Genomic DNA, 18,878 nt, shown 5'->3' with positions numbered 1-18,878 from the left:
GGGGGGGAGAAAAAAACTATACTTGCTGTAATTCCATTGTTTATTATGTTTTGAACAAGGGCCGCTTGGTTTAGGAAGTAATCAATAAGGTGTCAAGTTTATAAATATAAGAGTACTACTACTACTAAACTACCCATACACCTCGCCCATATTCCCCTGAGGAACTTCTAAGGAAGTGGTACATGTTGAAATGTGTGTGTCCATGTTGTGAACCTAATGTGGTTTGTTTCTGTGCAATGCTCGTTATCGTGCTGCCAACTGCTATATATTTTTCAAACTGTGAGTGAAGTGTAATGATTGAAGATTTTACCATTGCAGGCTTGTTGCTTTATGTGGTGAGACTTTTTAACTCGGAGATCGGCTCGTATTCGCACCTTGAAGTTGTAAACATAAAGAATACAGAAATACAAAAATTGGAAACTGCTTTGATTTTAAACATAAAAAAAGAACAGCTAGAAGCAAGTCACAAAAATATCTGACAATATGCTGTTACGTGAAATGTGAGAAGTTTGCATAAATTACTACTGTGTTCAAAAAGTTCCAAGACTTTTATTTTATTATGGAAGAATGAAATATATATAGAACTTGTTTTTTTTTTGTTTCTTTCGAAGTAACTACCTTGTGGAATTATGAATTTTTGCCGTTGTTCATACAAAGATAAAAAAGGCTTGCAATCCACTTTTATGTCTTATCATCCAGTGCCTTCATTGCTGCTTGCTACACTTCTCCCGAACCTGAGAATCATTACCCCTTAAGCAAATTTTTTATCAGAGGAAAAAAGTGAAAGTCACATGGGGCTAAATCAGGGGAATAAACTGATTTTTGGAAGTATTGAATGCTGTGTTTTGACAGGTAATCTGACAACAGGAGGGACCTGCGAGTCCTTAAATGTCTGCATGATTCAGTGAGCCGTAAGCGACCAAATCTTTGGAAGGCCAAGTTGTGGGTTCTCTGTCATGGCAATGTGCCAGCTTATGGGTCCCTACTGGTGTCCGATTACCTGTCAAAGTATCACATTCCGAGACTTCCAAAACCAGCTTATTTCCCCTGATCTTTTCCCATGTGACTTTTTTCCTCTGATACAAGTTCTGAAGAAGTGCATTGAGCAGTAGCAAAGGCAATGGAGGATGTGACAAACAAAAAGGCTTGTAATTCCCATTTACAACATTGTTGACAATAATAAAAATGTAAAAGTAATTACACAGGGTAGTTACTTTGATGGAAACACCAAATAAACAGGTTCTACCTGCATTTATTCTTCCATAATAAAATAAGTCTTGGAACTTTTTAAACATAGCGGTATATTTTCCTACCTATCCACGTTAGGAGTGTTAAAAAAAAATACCAGATGCTAACATGATACATTCAGCTGTTTATTCATGTTTGTTAAAATATTAGTATACAGAATATTATGAACACTGACATTATGGCCCATGATGAAACTGCGTCGTGACAAACAAACAAAAAACAAAGTGCTTGTATCAGTTTTTTTAATGATCTCTTTCTTCATGCTTTAATCACAGACTGGTTCTTTGTATAAATGAAGTACAATACCAAAAAATAAAAGTCACTGGTTCCCAAGAGTGTGACCTCTTCCCCAAGAGTGCCCACCCCGTTGACTTCCTCCTCCTCCTCCTCCTCTGTCGTCATTCGGAGATTGCCTACTCGCAGGAGCTTGTCCAAAGCTGAATCCACCAGTGCGTCTTATACTCGGAAAATAGTCGTGCCTGAGTGAGAATCACAAAATATTTTAGTCTCATTACAAAATGAGGTTCATAATATAGTGATACTGTTGGACCACATCAAATATTAAAATTTATTTTTTTCAAGCATGTACAGGGTGATTCCATAATTCCACTTGACACATTTTACTGGCGAACCAAGAGGCATACTTCCAATTAGAAAAATTTGCCAAATAACATGTAGAACTCAGATATGTCATTCATGTTGCAAGGGGTTGCATAGTCATTAAGCTAAAAAAATAAATTTTTATATGAACACTTAGTCCTTGAGAACTCAATTCCTCGAGGCCAACAAAAAACTCCCATGTTTCTAAGTACAATATTCACTGAGATATTTTATTTCAAAAAACCAAAAAAAATCGAAGAAAAGTTGGGAAAGAACAGCAAAACTAACAGACAACGTTCCTTTGGCTCATTTAGGCTGTCCCTACCTAATTTTTCTCCAATTTTTGAATTCACATATCTCGGTAAATATTTCACTGAGAAACACTGCATTTTCTTTGATGGCCTCAAGAGAGACAGGGCAAAACTTTCTAATTGGGTTTTTAGGCACAGGGTGTGATTATAAAAAGTTAACTACACAACACCCTGCAAAATGAATGATGTATATCACTTCCACCCGTTATTTGGATGCCCTTTCCAATAGGAAGTATGCCTCTAGAATCAGCAGTTCACCAGTAAAATGCGGCAAGGGGAGGGGGTAATTAAATAACTACCCTGTACAGATAAATTTTAAGAAAAATGCTTATTTACCCGAATTTAAAGTACACTTTGTGCCCCAAAAATCAAACGTGCTTATCTCTGAATGAGAATTAAAATTGATGATATTATGAAAAAATATGCAAATTTACAGCTGAGAAATGACGTTCACATTACACTTAATATTTGATAATACATATAAAATAATAAATAATGTGACATAATAATTGTAACATAATATGTAGCCTATTTCTTGCGCGTAAAAACTGTGATTTTTTTCACATTATATTAAAAGATGAAGATGTGAGGGTTTTAACAACTGGCAGATGCAAAGATGAATTCAACTGCTTCTATGGCAGTGTTTTCCGACCTGTGGTCCACGGAATGGTACTTTGCGAGGAGTCCACAGGATCATTTTCATTTACCACCTCTGCATTAATGACACATTTTGTGAAATGTGAATTTCACAAAATGTGGTGAAATTGTAACTTGTCAAATTATTTATGATACGAAAATTACAAAAAAATACAATTTGGATTTTTATGGCAGGGGGTGTCGAAACTGACTTTCTGATACTACAGAAGTTAGCCACATCAAAAATGCTGGGAAAATGAAACACTGTTCTACAAGGAATCAAACCCAGTAGAAGCAATTTCTTTCCTTACAGCTTGTATACACTGAATGGAACCATACATGGAAAGTCAGACCCAACTCAGCTAACATCTCGCATACACTAACATTTTGCCACCAGAATAGCGGAGAGTGACATCTTTAGGATGAAGATATTTTAAGAGGTTTTGTCATCAAATGCTTTTAAGGAAAGGAATCAGAAAAAAAAGTGATCTGTCACATGAACCCTTTCACTTTACGTTTCAGTTATAAGACAATTTTCCAAACTTCCTGTCAAACATGTATAGCAACAAATAATGCTATTCACTTATATGCCTCTCTCACACACCTTTATGCGTCTTTTTTTCCTTGTTCCCTTGCACAAATACATAAGTGAGAGATCACTGTATTATACAGTGAAACGGCTATATAATGATACTCAAGGAACTGGGGAAAAACACGTCATTATAAAGAAGTTATCATAATGAATGGAATATATTAACAAAAGTGCAACCATAGGCGTTAAAACCTAGGAGCTGACGCCATTTGAGCTCCTCCAATAATTTCTGAAAAAACAATGCAATGCACCCTCCCTCTTCTTTGTAAAAGCTGGAGCATCGTATATGTGAGATAACTACCAACTTTAAGGCACACACCCAACCCCAATGTTTTCTTCATTCCAGTTCCTCTGAGTACAATGGAACCATAGACACCCAATGGGTGACATCTTCAGAGGAAAAACTATTTAACCACTTATCATGCTGACCAAGGATCCCACTTGGATTGGATACCAAATCAGAGTGATAAGTGGTTAAATATTTTTTCCTCTGAAGACACCCATTGTGTGTCAAAATGCATTAGGAGTTTATGTATTTTTCATGTATTTGCCTTATTTGTAGGTGACTTCTTAATATTCTTGGGCAAAGTTGATCTACTCTTCCACATAATATACAGTAAAACCCCTATTTTGCGGACACTAGTGGGACAAAAAAATTTGACCGTAAAAGAGGGTGGTGACCGTATCAGAGGGGATTCCTGTATTAATTGTATTTTTTAATATTAACAGTAACTGATATAGTTCTTTATTTGAATATGAATGAAATTCTGACAATATGAGGTGCGTTTAAAGTCATGAATATACGTAATTATTGCAAAGATATGAAATTAAAATTATAAAAGAAATATTATACAAAGTTTAGATACTCAATTAACATCTTTTCAAAAACTGATCAAAGTGTGGTGAGTTTTGCTGAATATTTCAACTCTTTCAAAATATATTTTAAGCCGAAAGACTAAATCAAATGACTTTCCGTCATTGCATTTACAGGAAAATGTATCAATGCATTGAACTCATTTGCCAGAGCACGAACTTCAATTTTAAGATTTTCACTGAATTTGAGACATCAATTTTTTTTTCTCTTAGTGATAGAGAGTAACGATTATACTAGAGCTGGCCATATTAAACAGCAGGGAATAATGTAAAATACAGAAGAACAATCAGCAACACATGATTTCAGATTCTAAACAGACATCACAGGTGCCAAACATTAACAAACTTCCAGCCAAAATTTCATTATAAAGTAGCCGAATATAAAAAAGTTGATCAAATATTTAAACTTTGCTGTCATCTCTAGTGAGCATAATTTGAACCAAAATTTAAAATATTGGTGCACCAATCCAATGCAACGAATGATGAAAATGGTGTGGGTGACTGTTAGACGGGTTTGAAATACATTATTTAAATAGGCCTATTGCTATTTCTATTTGGCCGTAAAACAGGGGTGACTGCATCTGAGGGGTAACCGTTAAGAGGGGTTTTACTGTAGCATGCATAAATATTTCGTTAATAATTGTGAGATAGACTCAGTCTTCTCCCGTACAAAACACAATGATGATGATGAACTGAACCAATCCCAGATTAAGAAATCTCGTTAATTTCTTTTGAGCAATGTTTATACATGAAAAAAAAAAAACGAATTTAGATCTAACTAATTTAAATGCCTAGAAAAACTTTTGTTTGGATTTGTAGACGAGTTAATCAATGACTTACAGAATCTGTGGAGTGTGCAACAGAACTCTTCCTCCATAGTTTTCAGGATACATGTGCATCAAGAAGTAATAAAGATGACCAACGAGTATGCCGACTAATTCATCAAATCCACTGAAGAGGAAACAAAAATAAGAAATGTATTACAACTTTTCAGTAACAAAGGAATAAAGTACGCTGTGTGAAAAAAATTGCTACATTTAATTTTCCATGGATCTTTCCAAATTTAGTCTCTCATTCCTCCTATATATATAGTGAGTGTTTCTGGAATTAGTGCCACATAAATATATGTGTAGTAAAGAAAAATGAGTAATTTTTTTGGTTAACGTAACTGAAGTTCTAACAGGCTTCAAACAAATACTGTGTTTCTAATTTTCTATAACTTTGAACTCAGTACAGGAAGGGACGCCAGCCAAGGCTTTAGCAAGTAGGGGTGAGTGAAAACCAAGGTGGTCAGATAACCCTCAAAATATTACAAAATGACTGATTTTCATGGAATAAAATCTACTGTTCTATCATTTTGGTAGATTAAAAATATATATACATATATTAGCTGTACCCCTGTAAAATCAATTTCTGGCTATTGCCCTGATGCTGGCAATGGCATAAGTTCTGTGCCACATCATCATGATGTTAGCAATAGGGCTGGACAAATTCCGGGCACCAGGTTGCCATGGCGACTAAAAAATCGAGACTGGCACCTAGGTTTTTTCAAATGTTTAATAACTGTACTGAAGTCTCAGAACCACAAAATTTTCTGAAATTATGTCAGCCTGCCTGCTAGCAGGGAAAGGTTCCCCGTCCCCCAAAGTCCCATAAAAGTCAAGGAATAGCCTATTTTGGATCAATTTCATTTGGGGGGGGGGGAGGGCATGGATTCTAAATATTCCCCGATTCGTTAAGCCCTGGTAAGCAATTTTGTTGATTTATGAACATACAAGATACACTTTTATATATAAAAAATGTATATATTATCATGTGTGAGAATTCAATTACAAAATGAGAGCCGCAGAACACAGTCAACAAATAATAGTGCTGTAACACATATTCGTGGAAAACAACAAATTCATGAAACTCACCCGCCTCTCAAGATGAAATTAACACCAAAAAGCACCCATGGGAGGTAAATAGCCTGAAAATCAGAACAGAACACATAAGCATAACATAAACTTCAGTATATTTTCAATGAATTTTCTTTTGTGGCTAAGGTTAGTCATTTTCTAAGAAACAACAAGAATTAACCAGGAGAATAAGCCACCGAGATGTATGAGTCACACTCTGAGGAAAAAAGAAAAGAAGGAAAAGGTTTCGGTAGAAATGCAGTTGCTTTATACGTGTAGCTGATAAGTGGTTTGACTAAAGTGATATATATGGCTTAGCAATTTTTCCATATTTACCAAAATTACCAACTCCATTTGGGAATTATGCATAATCACCAGTAAAAATGTTTCTGATTTACATACGATTCATGCTCATGTATAATTACCAGTTTATCATATCAACTATAATACAGTCGAATCCCGTTGTAACGAACGCCAAGAGACCGGAGGAATCACTTTGTTATAACGAAATTTCATTATAAAGGAATTCCAGGTTACCTAGCACTGTTCCTATGTAAACTTATTTGGGGGATTAGAAAAGTGTTCGTTAAAGCGAGATTTTTGCTATAACGGTATTCGTTAAAACAGGATTCAACTGCATACAGGGTGCATAGCTAACAGCAGGTACTGCAAATTAGTGGCGAACCATTGATCCTAGTGGCATACCTCCAATCAGAAAACGTATCCAAATAATGTGCAAACCTCAGATAAGTCATTCTTATTGCAAGGGGTTTCATAGCCTAGTTATTAAAATTTAAAAAAACTTTTTATATTTTTTATACAGACACCTTGTGCTCATAAACCCAATAAGAAAGTTGCTGCTTTGTCTCTGTATTGTTAGCTATGCACTCTGTATAAGATGGTCAATATTTAATCGATTTCTTTTGCTCTGAAAACACCCCACTGGAGTTTTACAAAGCAACAAAATGAGAAAACCATTTTTGTTAGACACATTGTTGTCTTTGCTGCTACTCAATAAGAGATCATGTACAACATCAAAGGTTTTTTACACCGAAAATCAATTTTTAAAAAATTGTAGCACAATAATTGTAGCAGTAAAAAACATGCAGCCTCTTTTAAAAACAGAAATAATCGCCATACATGTCATTTCATGCATATTTCAACATTTTATGTTAAAACCTTAGCATTACAGAATTTCTTTTATATCAATATCATTTTTATTTGTCAGGTAACAGTGAAAATACAAATATAATTTAAATTAAATACGTATTTAGTTCTTTTCAAATAGTCTCACAGATAAACCTCTCCATAAGACAACAGAAAAAAAATTTCCCCTTTCCTCCCCACCCCCCTAAATAGCAAATCATTGCTTCTTACCAAAGTCATCTATGAGCAATGGAAGCAGTTTAAGGATTAGAATATTATGCTGCAAAAGACGAAATAATGTGCTAGATCGGGGTGGCCAACCTTTTCCAAACCATACGACAATCAAGATTGTTTTTGATAAGCGTTGTCACTACACAAAATTTTAACACACAGACATACGTCCCGTTTTTACAGGACACTAGAATTTTCTCTGTTCTTGCAAAATATTGTTTGACTATCCTCTTATTTCCGTAAAAGATGTTCACTTTGTCACTCTTTTGAGTTTGACATTGTTTTTACTTTTGAGTCATGAATTTGATTATCACAATGCAGATTGTGCATGTATGTATATCGGTAGAAGTTAATCTTACCTACACCATGTTGAACACAGACACCAGAGTTTTGTAATAGGGCTTAGCCCCCCTCCCCCACCTCCTCCAAGAATTCAGGGATATAGGATATACAATAAATATAATTGTATTATACAATGCATGTCCCACATGTGGAGGATCCCGAATCTCATACATATAGTACGTCCAGCAACTATGCCCAAAAATGAAAAACTGAACAGGAAATAATTGAATAGAAACTCATCACATAATTATGTGTTTTAAGCGTACCAATAATATTAAATATAGGTTCAGCAGCCTATAAGACCATCATTCATAATAAAAGGATTATTTACAAGTTGGAGCGAATTTGATTGAAAAAGGAAATAGCAAATTTCTTTAATTTTTTAAAAGCGTTTTCATGCCACTCCTGATACCATGGCATGTCAATGGTTGGCCACTCCTACGCTAGATAAAGTCTACTACAAGTGGAATCTGCTTAGAGGACACTCCCCATTAATGAACACTGTTGAATTCTGTGAAACAGGGCCTCAATGTGTCTCACAACGTATTAAGGGACACTTCCCTATTGCTACATAAAAATTTCAGTCCCATGGTGTCTGTTACATAAGCAGATACAGGATCTTTGAATTAGGCTAAAGTAAGGGAGTGATTGGCCCCCCTTTGCCCTACCCTGTGTCTGCCTAAATGGTCTGTTATATATATATTAAGAGATTTCACTGTATATAACAAATAAAATCCAAATTCATCACGAATGGATAAACTGAGAAAAGGCGATGAGTAAAAAGCTGTACCTTGAATTGTGTTCCAAACCAGAAGTTGATGATCACATCCTTATTAATTTGACACCATATGTAAAGAACACTCACAATCATAGGATCCATCAGTAACTATAATGCAAACATAGAATTTAGAGATTTTTGCAACCATTTTGTAATCAAATCAGTGGTTCTAATAAAAAACAATAAAAATTTTTTTTCATTTATCATTCCCTTGCTGTAATTACAATATACTTAAACCTCTTACTCAACTCAGTAGGACACTCCTAGCAAAATTTGAATGATGCTTCTATTCACCCTTTAAGCCAAGGGCAGAGATATGGGGGGGCATTGCCCCCCCCCCCCCAGCATCAAAGGTGGAGTCGACTGATCTAATGTATATATGTATATATAAGAATTGACACCATCATCATTGTGCCCCCCCCCCAGACTTCCAAGTCTATCTCCGCCTATGCTTTAAGCTCTGTTTATGGTGTGGGTAATAAAAAAACTGATATTTACATTAAATATATTTGACACTGAACTTTTTTTTCTATTTATTCAGTTTCTATTTATGTTCCAGTTTCTACAAAGTTGTCACTGTATTTAATTTCAATAGATTTTTTTCAAATTTGTTGAGGAAATGTTCTTCTGCTGGCTGTCAACCATCACAATTTTTCAAATTTTTATCCTAAAACAAAAATATATTATTTTTAGGGGTAGTGTACATACTTTACCAGTAGAATAGTAAAAATGTTATTACAGCCAATGTCAATCCTGCACAATGGCTAAGTAACTTGGCTAGCAACTGAAGTAAATGAAAATGTGGACTCTTTGAACTTCAGCAGGTTAATTGGCAAACTAGTCAGAGAATTCAGACATTTCCCATGACAGTAAAATCAACACAAAAAAAGACATGCAAAATTATTTCATTGGTATGTATTTTTCTTATGCGATTCATTCAATTATTTTTTTTAGAAGCATTAGTTTCTTAAATAGCATTCAGTTATTATGAAATAACTGCCCTGGTTGTGTGATTTCGTGGTACAAGGTTCGACTGTACTTTATTGCACGTATTTATATTAAGCTGCTTCCCCCCCCCCCCAAGTAGCATCTATTATTGTTACATAAACTGTTAGAAAAACATTTGAACAGTTTTTTTACAATAATAAGAGAATTATATATTTTTTAAACATTCTATATATATGTTGTTTTTTCAAATTTTTTTCCATCACAGTTTCCCTGAGTGTGCAAAATATCATGATTCATCATTCTCGATTTCTATCCAAAAACACTTTAAAAAAGAGATGTGATACAGTATTTCAGAAAAATTTGAAAGTTCTCACGCCTCTTTCAAACATCTGTACCTCATGGTTTGAAAATTCCGGTTTATAAGATAAGAGCTTTTACCCACAGCTTTGCTCACGTGGATTTGTTAATCTGAAAGTTCCCCCTTAAGACCTCTTCAGAGATTGAATTTTTTGACAAACCTCTTTTGAGTGAGTTCGTACATTATAAAATAAAACTACTGATTAAATTTCATATTTATAGTTTCAGTGGTTTTGGCTTGGCAGTGATTTCTCTCTGCAACCTTTGAACCACTTTAGGGGTAGAATTTTTGAGAAATCCCATTACATTGTGAAATGACTACATTATGAAATTAAACTACTGACTGAATTTCATTCTTATTGCTTCAAGGGTTTCGGGTCAGCAATGATGAATCAGTCAGGACATGTTATTTTATAGGTAGAGACAAAATATTAATAGATAAATTTTAAAAAATGCAATACATACCCACATGTTGAAAACAAGAGCGAGCACCTAACGAATAAGTTAAGGGGAAAAACACATAGCATTTGAAATGTAACAATTATTTGAAAACCTCAAATTAAAAACTTCACAAACAAGAATGGACAAGATTAATAGGCCTAGATATAATCATAAGGGTTTAAATGAGCACAAAGTCTTTAGTGACGGCAGTGAATGAGGTACAGGTAGATTTGTCCCAACAAAATCTATCCATCCAGTGAAATCTAATCTGCGTAAGTTGTTAGTAAAATATCTCAACACTTTCACAAATTTCTTCCATGCAAAAAAAAAACCTTAAATTGTTTAATGTGTGACGTTAACGTTTGCTGTTTGGAAAGAAGACATAATAGTATATGTTATGTTATCATTTATCATTTTTTTAACCAACATCAAACTCATGGTTCACAAGCTACCACTTCACAAAGTTGGCCAGGTGTATGAATGGGCAGATTACATAGGAAGCGTTGAACTTCTGGCTAACAAACTATACTTTTAACTAAGGAAATATCACTGACGGTCACTAAGTTACTAACTTTTAAAGTCACTCAACTTAGTAATGGTCAGTCTTTGTGACTTGACACTACCATAACAGGGGGGGGGGGCCCAGCCATATTCCTGTCAAAAAAATATCACAAATGTATGTCATTATTTAGGCTATTTTAATATGAATATAATCAGGTTGCATATGAAGTTTGTTATAAATGTATTTGCCTATAATTTTTCGTGTGTGAACCAATGAAGGTGGGCTAAGTAGGCATGGTTATGTGCACGTATGTCGGCAATCCTAGTGTGAATGCTTGAATTACCTGCTTGCAAAAGCTGCCAGTTGCCAACAGACTGCAGATGAATAAGGAAGTGTAAGTGAGCATTTTCGTTTTTGACAACATGGCAGGAAAAATATGAACGTTACTGCATTAATCATGATGGAGGTGCCAATTGTGAAGCATAATCTCTTGGTAGTACTCCTTGGTGATGGTTGTGCTGTGGAGTCCATACTCGTGACGAACTATGCCACTACAGTCAAAGAAGACAGTCAGCATGACAGTACCCGAGTGGCACAGTGGTAAAGATGCTCGTCTTTCACTATGAAGGTTACCATCAAGGTCCATGGGTTCAAATCCGGGCATAGAACATCAGAAGCAAGTTCTTTACCTACCGAGCCTGGGGCGACCACTGATGGATGGAGCCTTCATTTCCCACCCAACTCCACTGGTTGGAAATTGCCGTATGGCGATATAGGACCGGAGTTGGTGAGCAGTGAAGTAGTAGTCAGCATGACATTGCATCTTTTGAAGACCAAATTGTCAGTCAAAATGGAATGAACGGATGCAATGCTAATGTCTGCTTCATCTGCAAGTTTTCTGATGGTGATACGATGGTCCTGAATCATCACCTCATTTTGTCAATAACGATCACATTTCTGGATTTCGAGGACCTACCAGAAAAACATGCTTCACCCTTCATTGATTTGTGGCCATCTTTGCTGTGGTTGTACATCTCTGAAAGTCTGTTGAATCTGGGAGGATTGATTACACTCAGGGATCACCAAGCTTCACATATAAGCGCAGTGTTATTAAAGCAGTCATTTAATGCAATAGTATTATTCAAGTTTTCACTGTCATTTTGTCAAAAACGGAAATGCAATGCCACTCACTTACACTTTCTCATTCATTGGCAATCTGTCGGCGACTGGCAGCTTCTGCAGGCAGGTAAAAATTCAAGTATACACAAAACATTTTGATCATCGCTGCTTTCCAACAAAATGCTGTCCAGAGACTTGCTGAGAGAAATAAATAACAGTTGAATAATAATTATAATAGTTAATATTTTAAAATTTTCAAAGGATACCACAATGTTGACCCAGTTGAAGAGCAGCAAAAAACAATAGTCTGCTGGACGTCCTGCATACTGACCTGGAAAAAACAAGCAATCTAATAAGAATGTGTGTAACATATCGACTTGTTTCATTACAACTGATCACTGATTGGTCATTTTTATCACACCCCAGCATTTTATACACGAAAAGACTAAGACCAGGACGTTAATATTTAATCCATAATTATTGATGATTCCAAACAACAGTATTCCACACATTTTGCCTTCTTTTTTAACTTACAGAGATTGGTGTGCCAACCCCTCCAAGTGGGACTCCTTTTGGTAGCAATCTTCTTCTGTGGTGATGTTGTTGCTGCTTTCCATTGTACCTTAGCAATAGAATGGAATCACCGGGAAAGTTTCTGACAAGGACGAATAATAGATTCAAAAAAAGATTTTTCATGGATTTTTCAATACTGGGCGGTTATAGGGATGTGTGTGTGTGACTGCCAGTCAGTAATAAACTCCAGATAAAACATCCCCGCCTTTGACAGTAGTGGTTAGACAGTCAAAAATAAATAAAATAGAAATTGAGCTCAATGGTAAGCACAAATAAGGATCGTAAGCTACAATCAAAAGTGCTGCAAACCACACTAATTTGAAGTAATTTGCAAATGGTTGTGATGATAATCGACCAGTAATTTTTTTTATTATTAATTTTTACGAAGGTTTATAACAGCTGGCTGATATATTTAGGAAAGAGAGAAAATTCAATTGCCCTTGTGGGAAATCGAACCCACATCCTCTCACTCACCAAGTGAGCAACCCAGATCACTGGACTAAAAAAGGCTACAAATTTCAATCTTTCCTTAGAGTTCATTTGTTATAAGGAAAACAATCGTTTTCCATCATCTTTATTTCATTAAACTTGAATTTAAATCAACAATCGAACAGAGCAAACAATCTTTCGATTTTTAAATATTTTTCCTTCTGCATAGAGTGGAGGGTGAGAGAAGGTGATGTGGAGAGAGAGAGAAAAACAGGTTTATAGATATATGTCACAATGTGCATTGAATGGTACTGTACACACACCTAACTCGGGCCAAAGCTAATAATTAATTGACACCGCCATCAGATTGTAACTTGTCTGAGGATGATGTAAAATACGGTCTCATTCAGTGCACTTGAGCTCTAAGGAAAGATTGAAATCCATTGTTTTTGTAGTCTACTGGTCTAGAGTGCTCAACCCGGCAATTGAAAACAAAAAAGTAAAACATTTGTATGGATAACGGAGAGTGACACAATCCTCGAAGGATATTCATTTTTATTAACTCTCAGGAAAAAAGTTTTAGATATTACACAACACGCTGAATGAATGAATGAATGAATGAATGCCAAAACTTTGCCACTGGACTTATCCTGTTGCCGAGATCTCTTCCAGCATAGCTTTGAATATAACAACGCTATAACAGAACCTGACAAATCCGAAGTAGAAAAATTTACATTGGCATCTAAAATTTTCTACATGTGACAACTAGCTTGCGCAAAAGAAATATGCTTGGCTCCTAAAATATTGGATATTTGGGTAACTGAAGAATCTTGAGATTTCTTTTTTTTTTTTAAAAATATGCAATCCATAGCTGCATGCAGGATATTACTTAATTTTTCTTACCTCGTTCAAGTCTCACGGAATAGTTGTACAAGAAGTAAAGGTTCAGCATGTAAGAGAATGCAGTCGCTGGTGCCAGCGGGTAGTAAAACAGCGAAGTAACTGGTCGCCATATCTGCGTGTGAAGAAAAATAAACGAAACCTGGTCAGTATTTGGAATATGCTGGAGGTTCGATATATAGGTTCGAGGGTTGGCCTTAATTTGGTCACGATCACTGATTGATCGCGGCTGACCAGCAATTTTATACCAGTATTATGAACGAATAATTAAAATATATTATTGCATGCTTGTTCTCTGGGTGGTTGGCAGCAGACCTCCACCCGAGATTCATAGAATTGTTGATAATATTCTCACAATGGAATGGTAGCAGGAATATTCCGAAATAATTGTGCTGCAATGTTACGAGACATTATCTAAATCCTGGATATGATGTCATTATTTTCATGTAAAGACGGAAGGCTCAAGTAGGGCACACACACACACAGTCGGTTCTAAAATATTCTCACCAATCAGTTATATAAATACCTCTGCTATCTTCACTCAATCAGAGATGAAAGGAGTCGAGTGCAATGACTCGAGCAATGGTGACCCGGAAGTGATATTCGATCCCACTCTGATGGAAACATCACCAAAAAACTTTTGTTTTTCCAAGCTACGACCATGACAGACATCTCATCATAGGCAGAAAGCCATTTTTGTCCACCCTCATTTCAACGACTACTCACATGTCTTTGTTCAACATGACAGAGTTTGAAATCTGTTACAAGCTACATGTGATGGATCATTCCCAGTTTTGTAACCACGTGGAAAAACTTTCAACACCGGTGTGCATAGACAAAAACTAACAATTTCTCTGGACAGATTGAATCCTGGCTTCAGATGGGCTTGATTGCAATCCGTGGCCTACAAGAACTACTTTACCTAAGCATCCCATTTTTCAGACAAGAAAAACACGATCCAGAAGAACTGTTCATTTCCCGGACTGTTTCGAACATTGAATTTGATACTGTAGTTGAGGAAAGCATGCAGCAACACACCAAATACTGGCCAACAGTCGCCAAGCACATGGCATCCATCAATTCAGAGCTCAAGGGGGTCGAGTACGATTACTCGAGCAGTGTTGACCCGGACATGATGTTCGATCTTACTCCCATGGAAACATCACCAAAGCAACTAGTTGAGATGCTCAAAGATAATGTTTCCAAGCTACGACCACAAGAGACATTTTCATCCATCCTCATCTCACTGACTGCTTCCACTTCGTTTGACACCACAGCGCGGAGTGCGAAAACCACTCAAAGCTCCATATGATGGACCATTCCCAGTTTTGCAATGATGCGGAAAAATCTTCGACAGAGATATTCGTGGAAAAAAACAAACAATTTCTCTGGACAGACTGATACCTGCCTTCAGACACCCTTAATTCCAATCCATCATCTACAAGAACTACTTCGCCTATGCTTCCACTCTTGAGACAAGAAAAATACTTTTCGGGGGAGGGGGGAACTGTCCATTTCAAAGACTATTTTGAACCTAAAGGTGCATATACACTATGTGTATTGATATTGCAACATACACCCCCCCCCCTCTGAAGCGATACTAATTTATTTGTGGGTGCACAAACTTGCTTTGTGTTCTTTCCTTCATGTTCATTGAAAAAACCGATTCCAGGTGGGTCCAGTTTGAACAGCTGAAGAATCGCAACGCCACACAAATTACTGAACAGCCAATGGAAAATGCTTTCATTGCATGATCCGAAATGCTAATGTATATGCCCAAGTTTAAGTTCAATACTGGAGAGGGAGGGAAAGCACGTGGCGGTTCACCACAGACTGCGGCAAAAGGTCACCAAGCATGAGGACCGCGCCGAGCACTTGTTATCCGTCAATACAGAGATGAAGGGAGTCGAAAGCGATGACTCGAGCACACCTAATAACAATACTAGACTTACACACCTTCAGTAATACTAGAATTTTCACTCATCAGTAAAATTCCATTGATCACCGAGAGCTGTTCAAAAGGGCATTCATATCTCGGTTAACGCTTTTCAATAAATATGATGATATTCTCCCCCAAGTTAGATTGCATTTCACACTGCGATAAACTAAATACCATCAAGGGGGAAAGGAAATTCGATGCATTTCATTAAAGACAAAACAATTTTAATGAATGATACTGACCTGGAATTTTTTGACGAAAGCACCATAGTCGAGGATCATGTAAGTAGGATTCAGCAATCCGAATCTTCCGACCAATGGGAAGAATATCGACAGTCCGAACCAATAGCGAGTGAAGAAAGGTAAGGAGTTGAAGAAATCGCTCACGACACTCATCCTTATATAATAACTCGGTCAAGAATTTAATAACATGGATCAATTGAATCGACTGACGATCGCTCTCGGCGCGAAGCGTTTCTAACTCATCATTTAATAACTATAACGGAATTATACACGGAAAAATCGGTGATGATGTTATCGCATCTCTTCCTGCAAAAAAACATAAACACTGACGTATCACTGTTTTCCCAGTTAAATGTCGGCGATGATTCGAAGCGATTTCTGATTCGGTCACGCGGTGGCGTTTTGGTCTCGTCACCTTCTGCTTTTCTCACCTCCCCCCCTTGTAAAACAGCATGAATGACCATGGAGGAAATGATGAATGACAGTGTAAAATCTTGTCAGAATTTGATTGGACGAGAGAAATTACGGAAACATACGCTGACCATATACAGGGTGTCTCAGTAATTTGTAAATTGTTTTTAACTGGAGTCTCTTCAACACATGGCCCGCGGACCACATTTGGCCCTCGGAGCTTTTTGTCGTGGTCCAACGATGATTTTCAGAAAATGGGTGAAAACATTGAAACACGATTAGTTCCAGAATTGATGAAGGAAGTAATTTCGGAATTGATAAAAGAGATAATTTCAGAATTGATGAAAAAGATAATTTCGGAATTGATGAAAGAAATAATTCCGCCGTAACCATGCCTCCCTCCACAGGAGGGGGAACTGACCGGGCTCCAGCTCTGAGGCCCGGGAGTCAGAGGGACGTAGAGTAACCTTTTTGATTTTTTTTATTTCAGATACGTTCCATAGGAAAACAGAGCAGGACTTTTTAATATCAGCCATATCAACTTGCGCGTATCGGTGGATATCTTCTTAGAATAGAAGTACCTTCTATTCTATTTGTTTCATTTTTTTTTTCTTTTAACAATACACATGCATGCGTAACCGAAGAAAAACGGGAACGAAGAAAAGAACAATGTACAAGGAGCCCGCTCTCGGGTTGCAGTCGTTCTCCGACGAAGGAAGAAAAGACATAGCGAGATGATCTTGGCAAATTCACTTGCCTTTGACAATTTTTTTGGCCATCAATGGCAACTTTTTCGGCCGTAATCGGCATTTTAACTTGACTTTGTTGACAACTTTGTCAACAAAAAATTGTCAACTTTATTTGCACCTAGTAGTTTTATGCGGATACGCCGTATGAATCACGAATTTTTATGAAGAAAGAAATATGGTCAGCCATAAATCGTCCAATACTCAAATCAGTAAGGATAGTTGAGTTTTGGACATCATCCATCTTCAATAACGGAATAAGTTTCATTTTCTTTAATAACCGAAGTGTATAATTTTGTATGTTTCATCACAACAGCCTTCCATTACAAAAACACAAATCAATCCCAAGATATTTATTTTTTTGCAATCGTAGAAAAATAAACTTTTATATCAAGGAAACAGTTATTTTCCTGATATCATACTGAGGAGAACTCGGAAAGAAAAGTCACCACGTCTCCGCCGGGACACGAACACAGGCCCTCTTGCATACCGGGCAAGTATGCTACCATCTACACCACTGGAGACACGACCCCCCTGCCTTCCTTATTTCACGCACTATGGCGTGAGTCGCTGAAGTAGAGGCATTAGTAGCCTCTCTTCTCTCCTGAAGTTTATACAATATTGATATATTGTATAAATCAAAGTGTACAGCACATTTTAGCACAATAATTTAAGTAATAAGATAAAAAAGGTAAAAAATTGCTATTATTTTTTCTTTCGCAATCTATACATTTTATTAATATTGTTATTTTGATTCAAACTTTAATAAATGTCATATTACTTTAAATTTATACGATTTTCGCAACATTGCACATTCAATCTGACGACACTCCCATTAAGTCGTCACTCCGCTTAAGCCGTCATAATTTTTCGATAACTTGAGCTGACGACTTATCGAGGTTTTACTGTACTTTTTTTTCGTAGGTCTGCAACAAAGTTTCGCGGTGATGAGGAGAGAGGAAAGAAAACAGGGAGAACTGTTTTGTATTTATTCCACTGACGTTTGGACGCAATGTTACGTTCTTGATCGTAAAGTTGTTAAGTTCACCACGTTTGAAAAATCGGTGGGCTGATCACCAACACCATATTTCTATCGCGAAGTGCTTGGAAAAAGTTTCACAATCATGAAGAAAGCAAAATCCAGCCATCAGTGGAACTTTTACTAAAACCGCACATAAAGGATTCACTGACTTCGCTCAATCTGAAGAGTTGCCTAGATACTTGGATGTGTCAAACCCAAAATTCTTTCCGATTACAGTTGTGTGGACTTGCGGAGTGAATCTCCCGACTTTTGACAAAAACTGTGGAAAAATTCTATCCAGTGAGGATTTAGCTGGAAGCAACCCGATCATCAACAAGCAGACCATCTTCACTATCGAAGTTGTAACTAATACACCAGCCGGTCATGACGATAGGAGTCCTGTCCTTTTTCCCGGACGATGATTCCACGGCAACTCCAACTCAACATAACGCATGTTCGAGTTTGCAAAGTCCTTCCTGGGGGATATTGTGAAGTGCTGCTGAAAAAAGGATAAAAAAAAGCAATCCTGGACAAACTCCTCACCGAAGCTTTGAATATAAGCTTTGAATATCCCCGTCAAGTAATATGACTTTGA

General features: G+C 36.7%; 1 protein-coding gene across 1 annotated transcript; it reads right to left on the bottom strand.

Annotated features, from left to right (window-relative positions):
- Window positions 1-1,352: 1,352 nt before the first annotated feature.
- On the bottom strand, window positions 1,353-16,472 carry Der-1 (derlin 1). The gene is made up of 8 exons (XM_089248979.1): window positions 16,106-16,472; window positions 13,928-14,039; window positions 12,289-12,353; window positions 10,426-10,452; window positions 8,668-8,763; window positions 6,177-6,229; window positions 5,101-5,211; window positions 1,353-1,727 (listed from the first exon to the last, which is right to left on the bottom strand). Exons 1-8 carry the CDS (start codon window positions 16,256-16,258, stop codon window positions 1,568-1,570), a joined length of 777 nt encoding a protein of 258 aa, XP_089105105.1. The 5' UTR covers window positions 16,259-16,472; the 3' UTR covers window positions 1,353-1,567.
- Window positions 16,473-18,878: the final 2,406 nt, after the last annotated feature.

Source organism: Pholcus phalangioides, unplaced genomic scaffold, assembly GCF_987345545.1.
Source record: "Pholcus phalangioides strain wild (caught in Gottingen) unplaced genomic scaffold, Ppha-v1.0 ptg000021l_1, whole genome shotgun sequence".
NCBI classification, from domain to species: Eukaryota; Metazoa; Arthropoda; class Arachnida; order Araneae; family Pholcidae; genus Pholcus; species Pholcus phalangioides.
Note: the sequence above shows the minus strand (reverse complement) of the source record. Positions and strands in the feature narration are given on the sequence as shown.

Excerpts from the sequence above, each read along its gene's own strand:
- Der-1 (XM_089248979.1), bottom strand. The coding sequence starts at position 16,258 with ATGAGTGTCGTGAGCGATTTCTTCAACTCCTTACCTTTCTTCACTCGC. Across the intron at positions 14,040-16,105 it reads CTTTCGTCAAAAAATTCCAG|ATATGGCGACCAGTTACTTC; the intron begins GTCAGTATCATT and ends CTTCACACGCAG. Across the intron at positions 1,728-5,100 it reads TTGCACACTCCACAGATTCT|GCACGACTATTTTCCGAGTA; the intron begins GTAAGTCATTGA and ends ATTCTCACTCAG.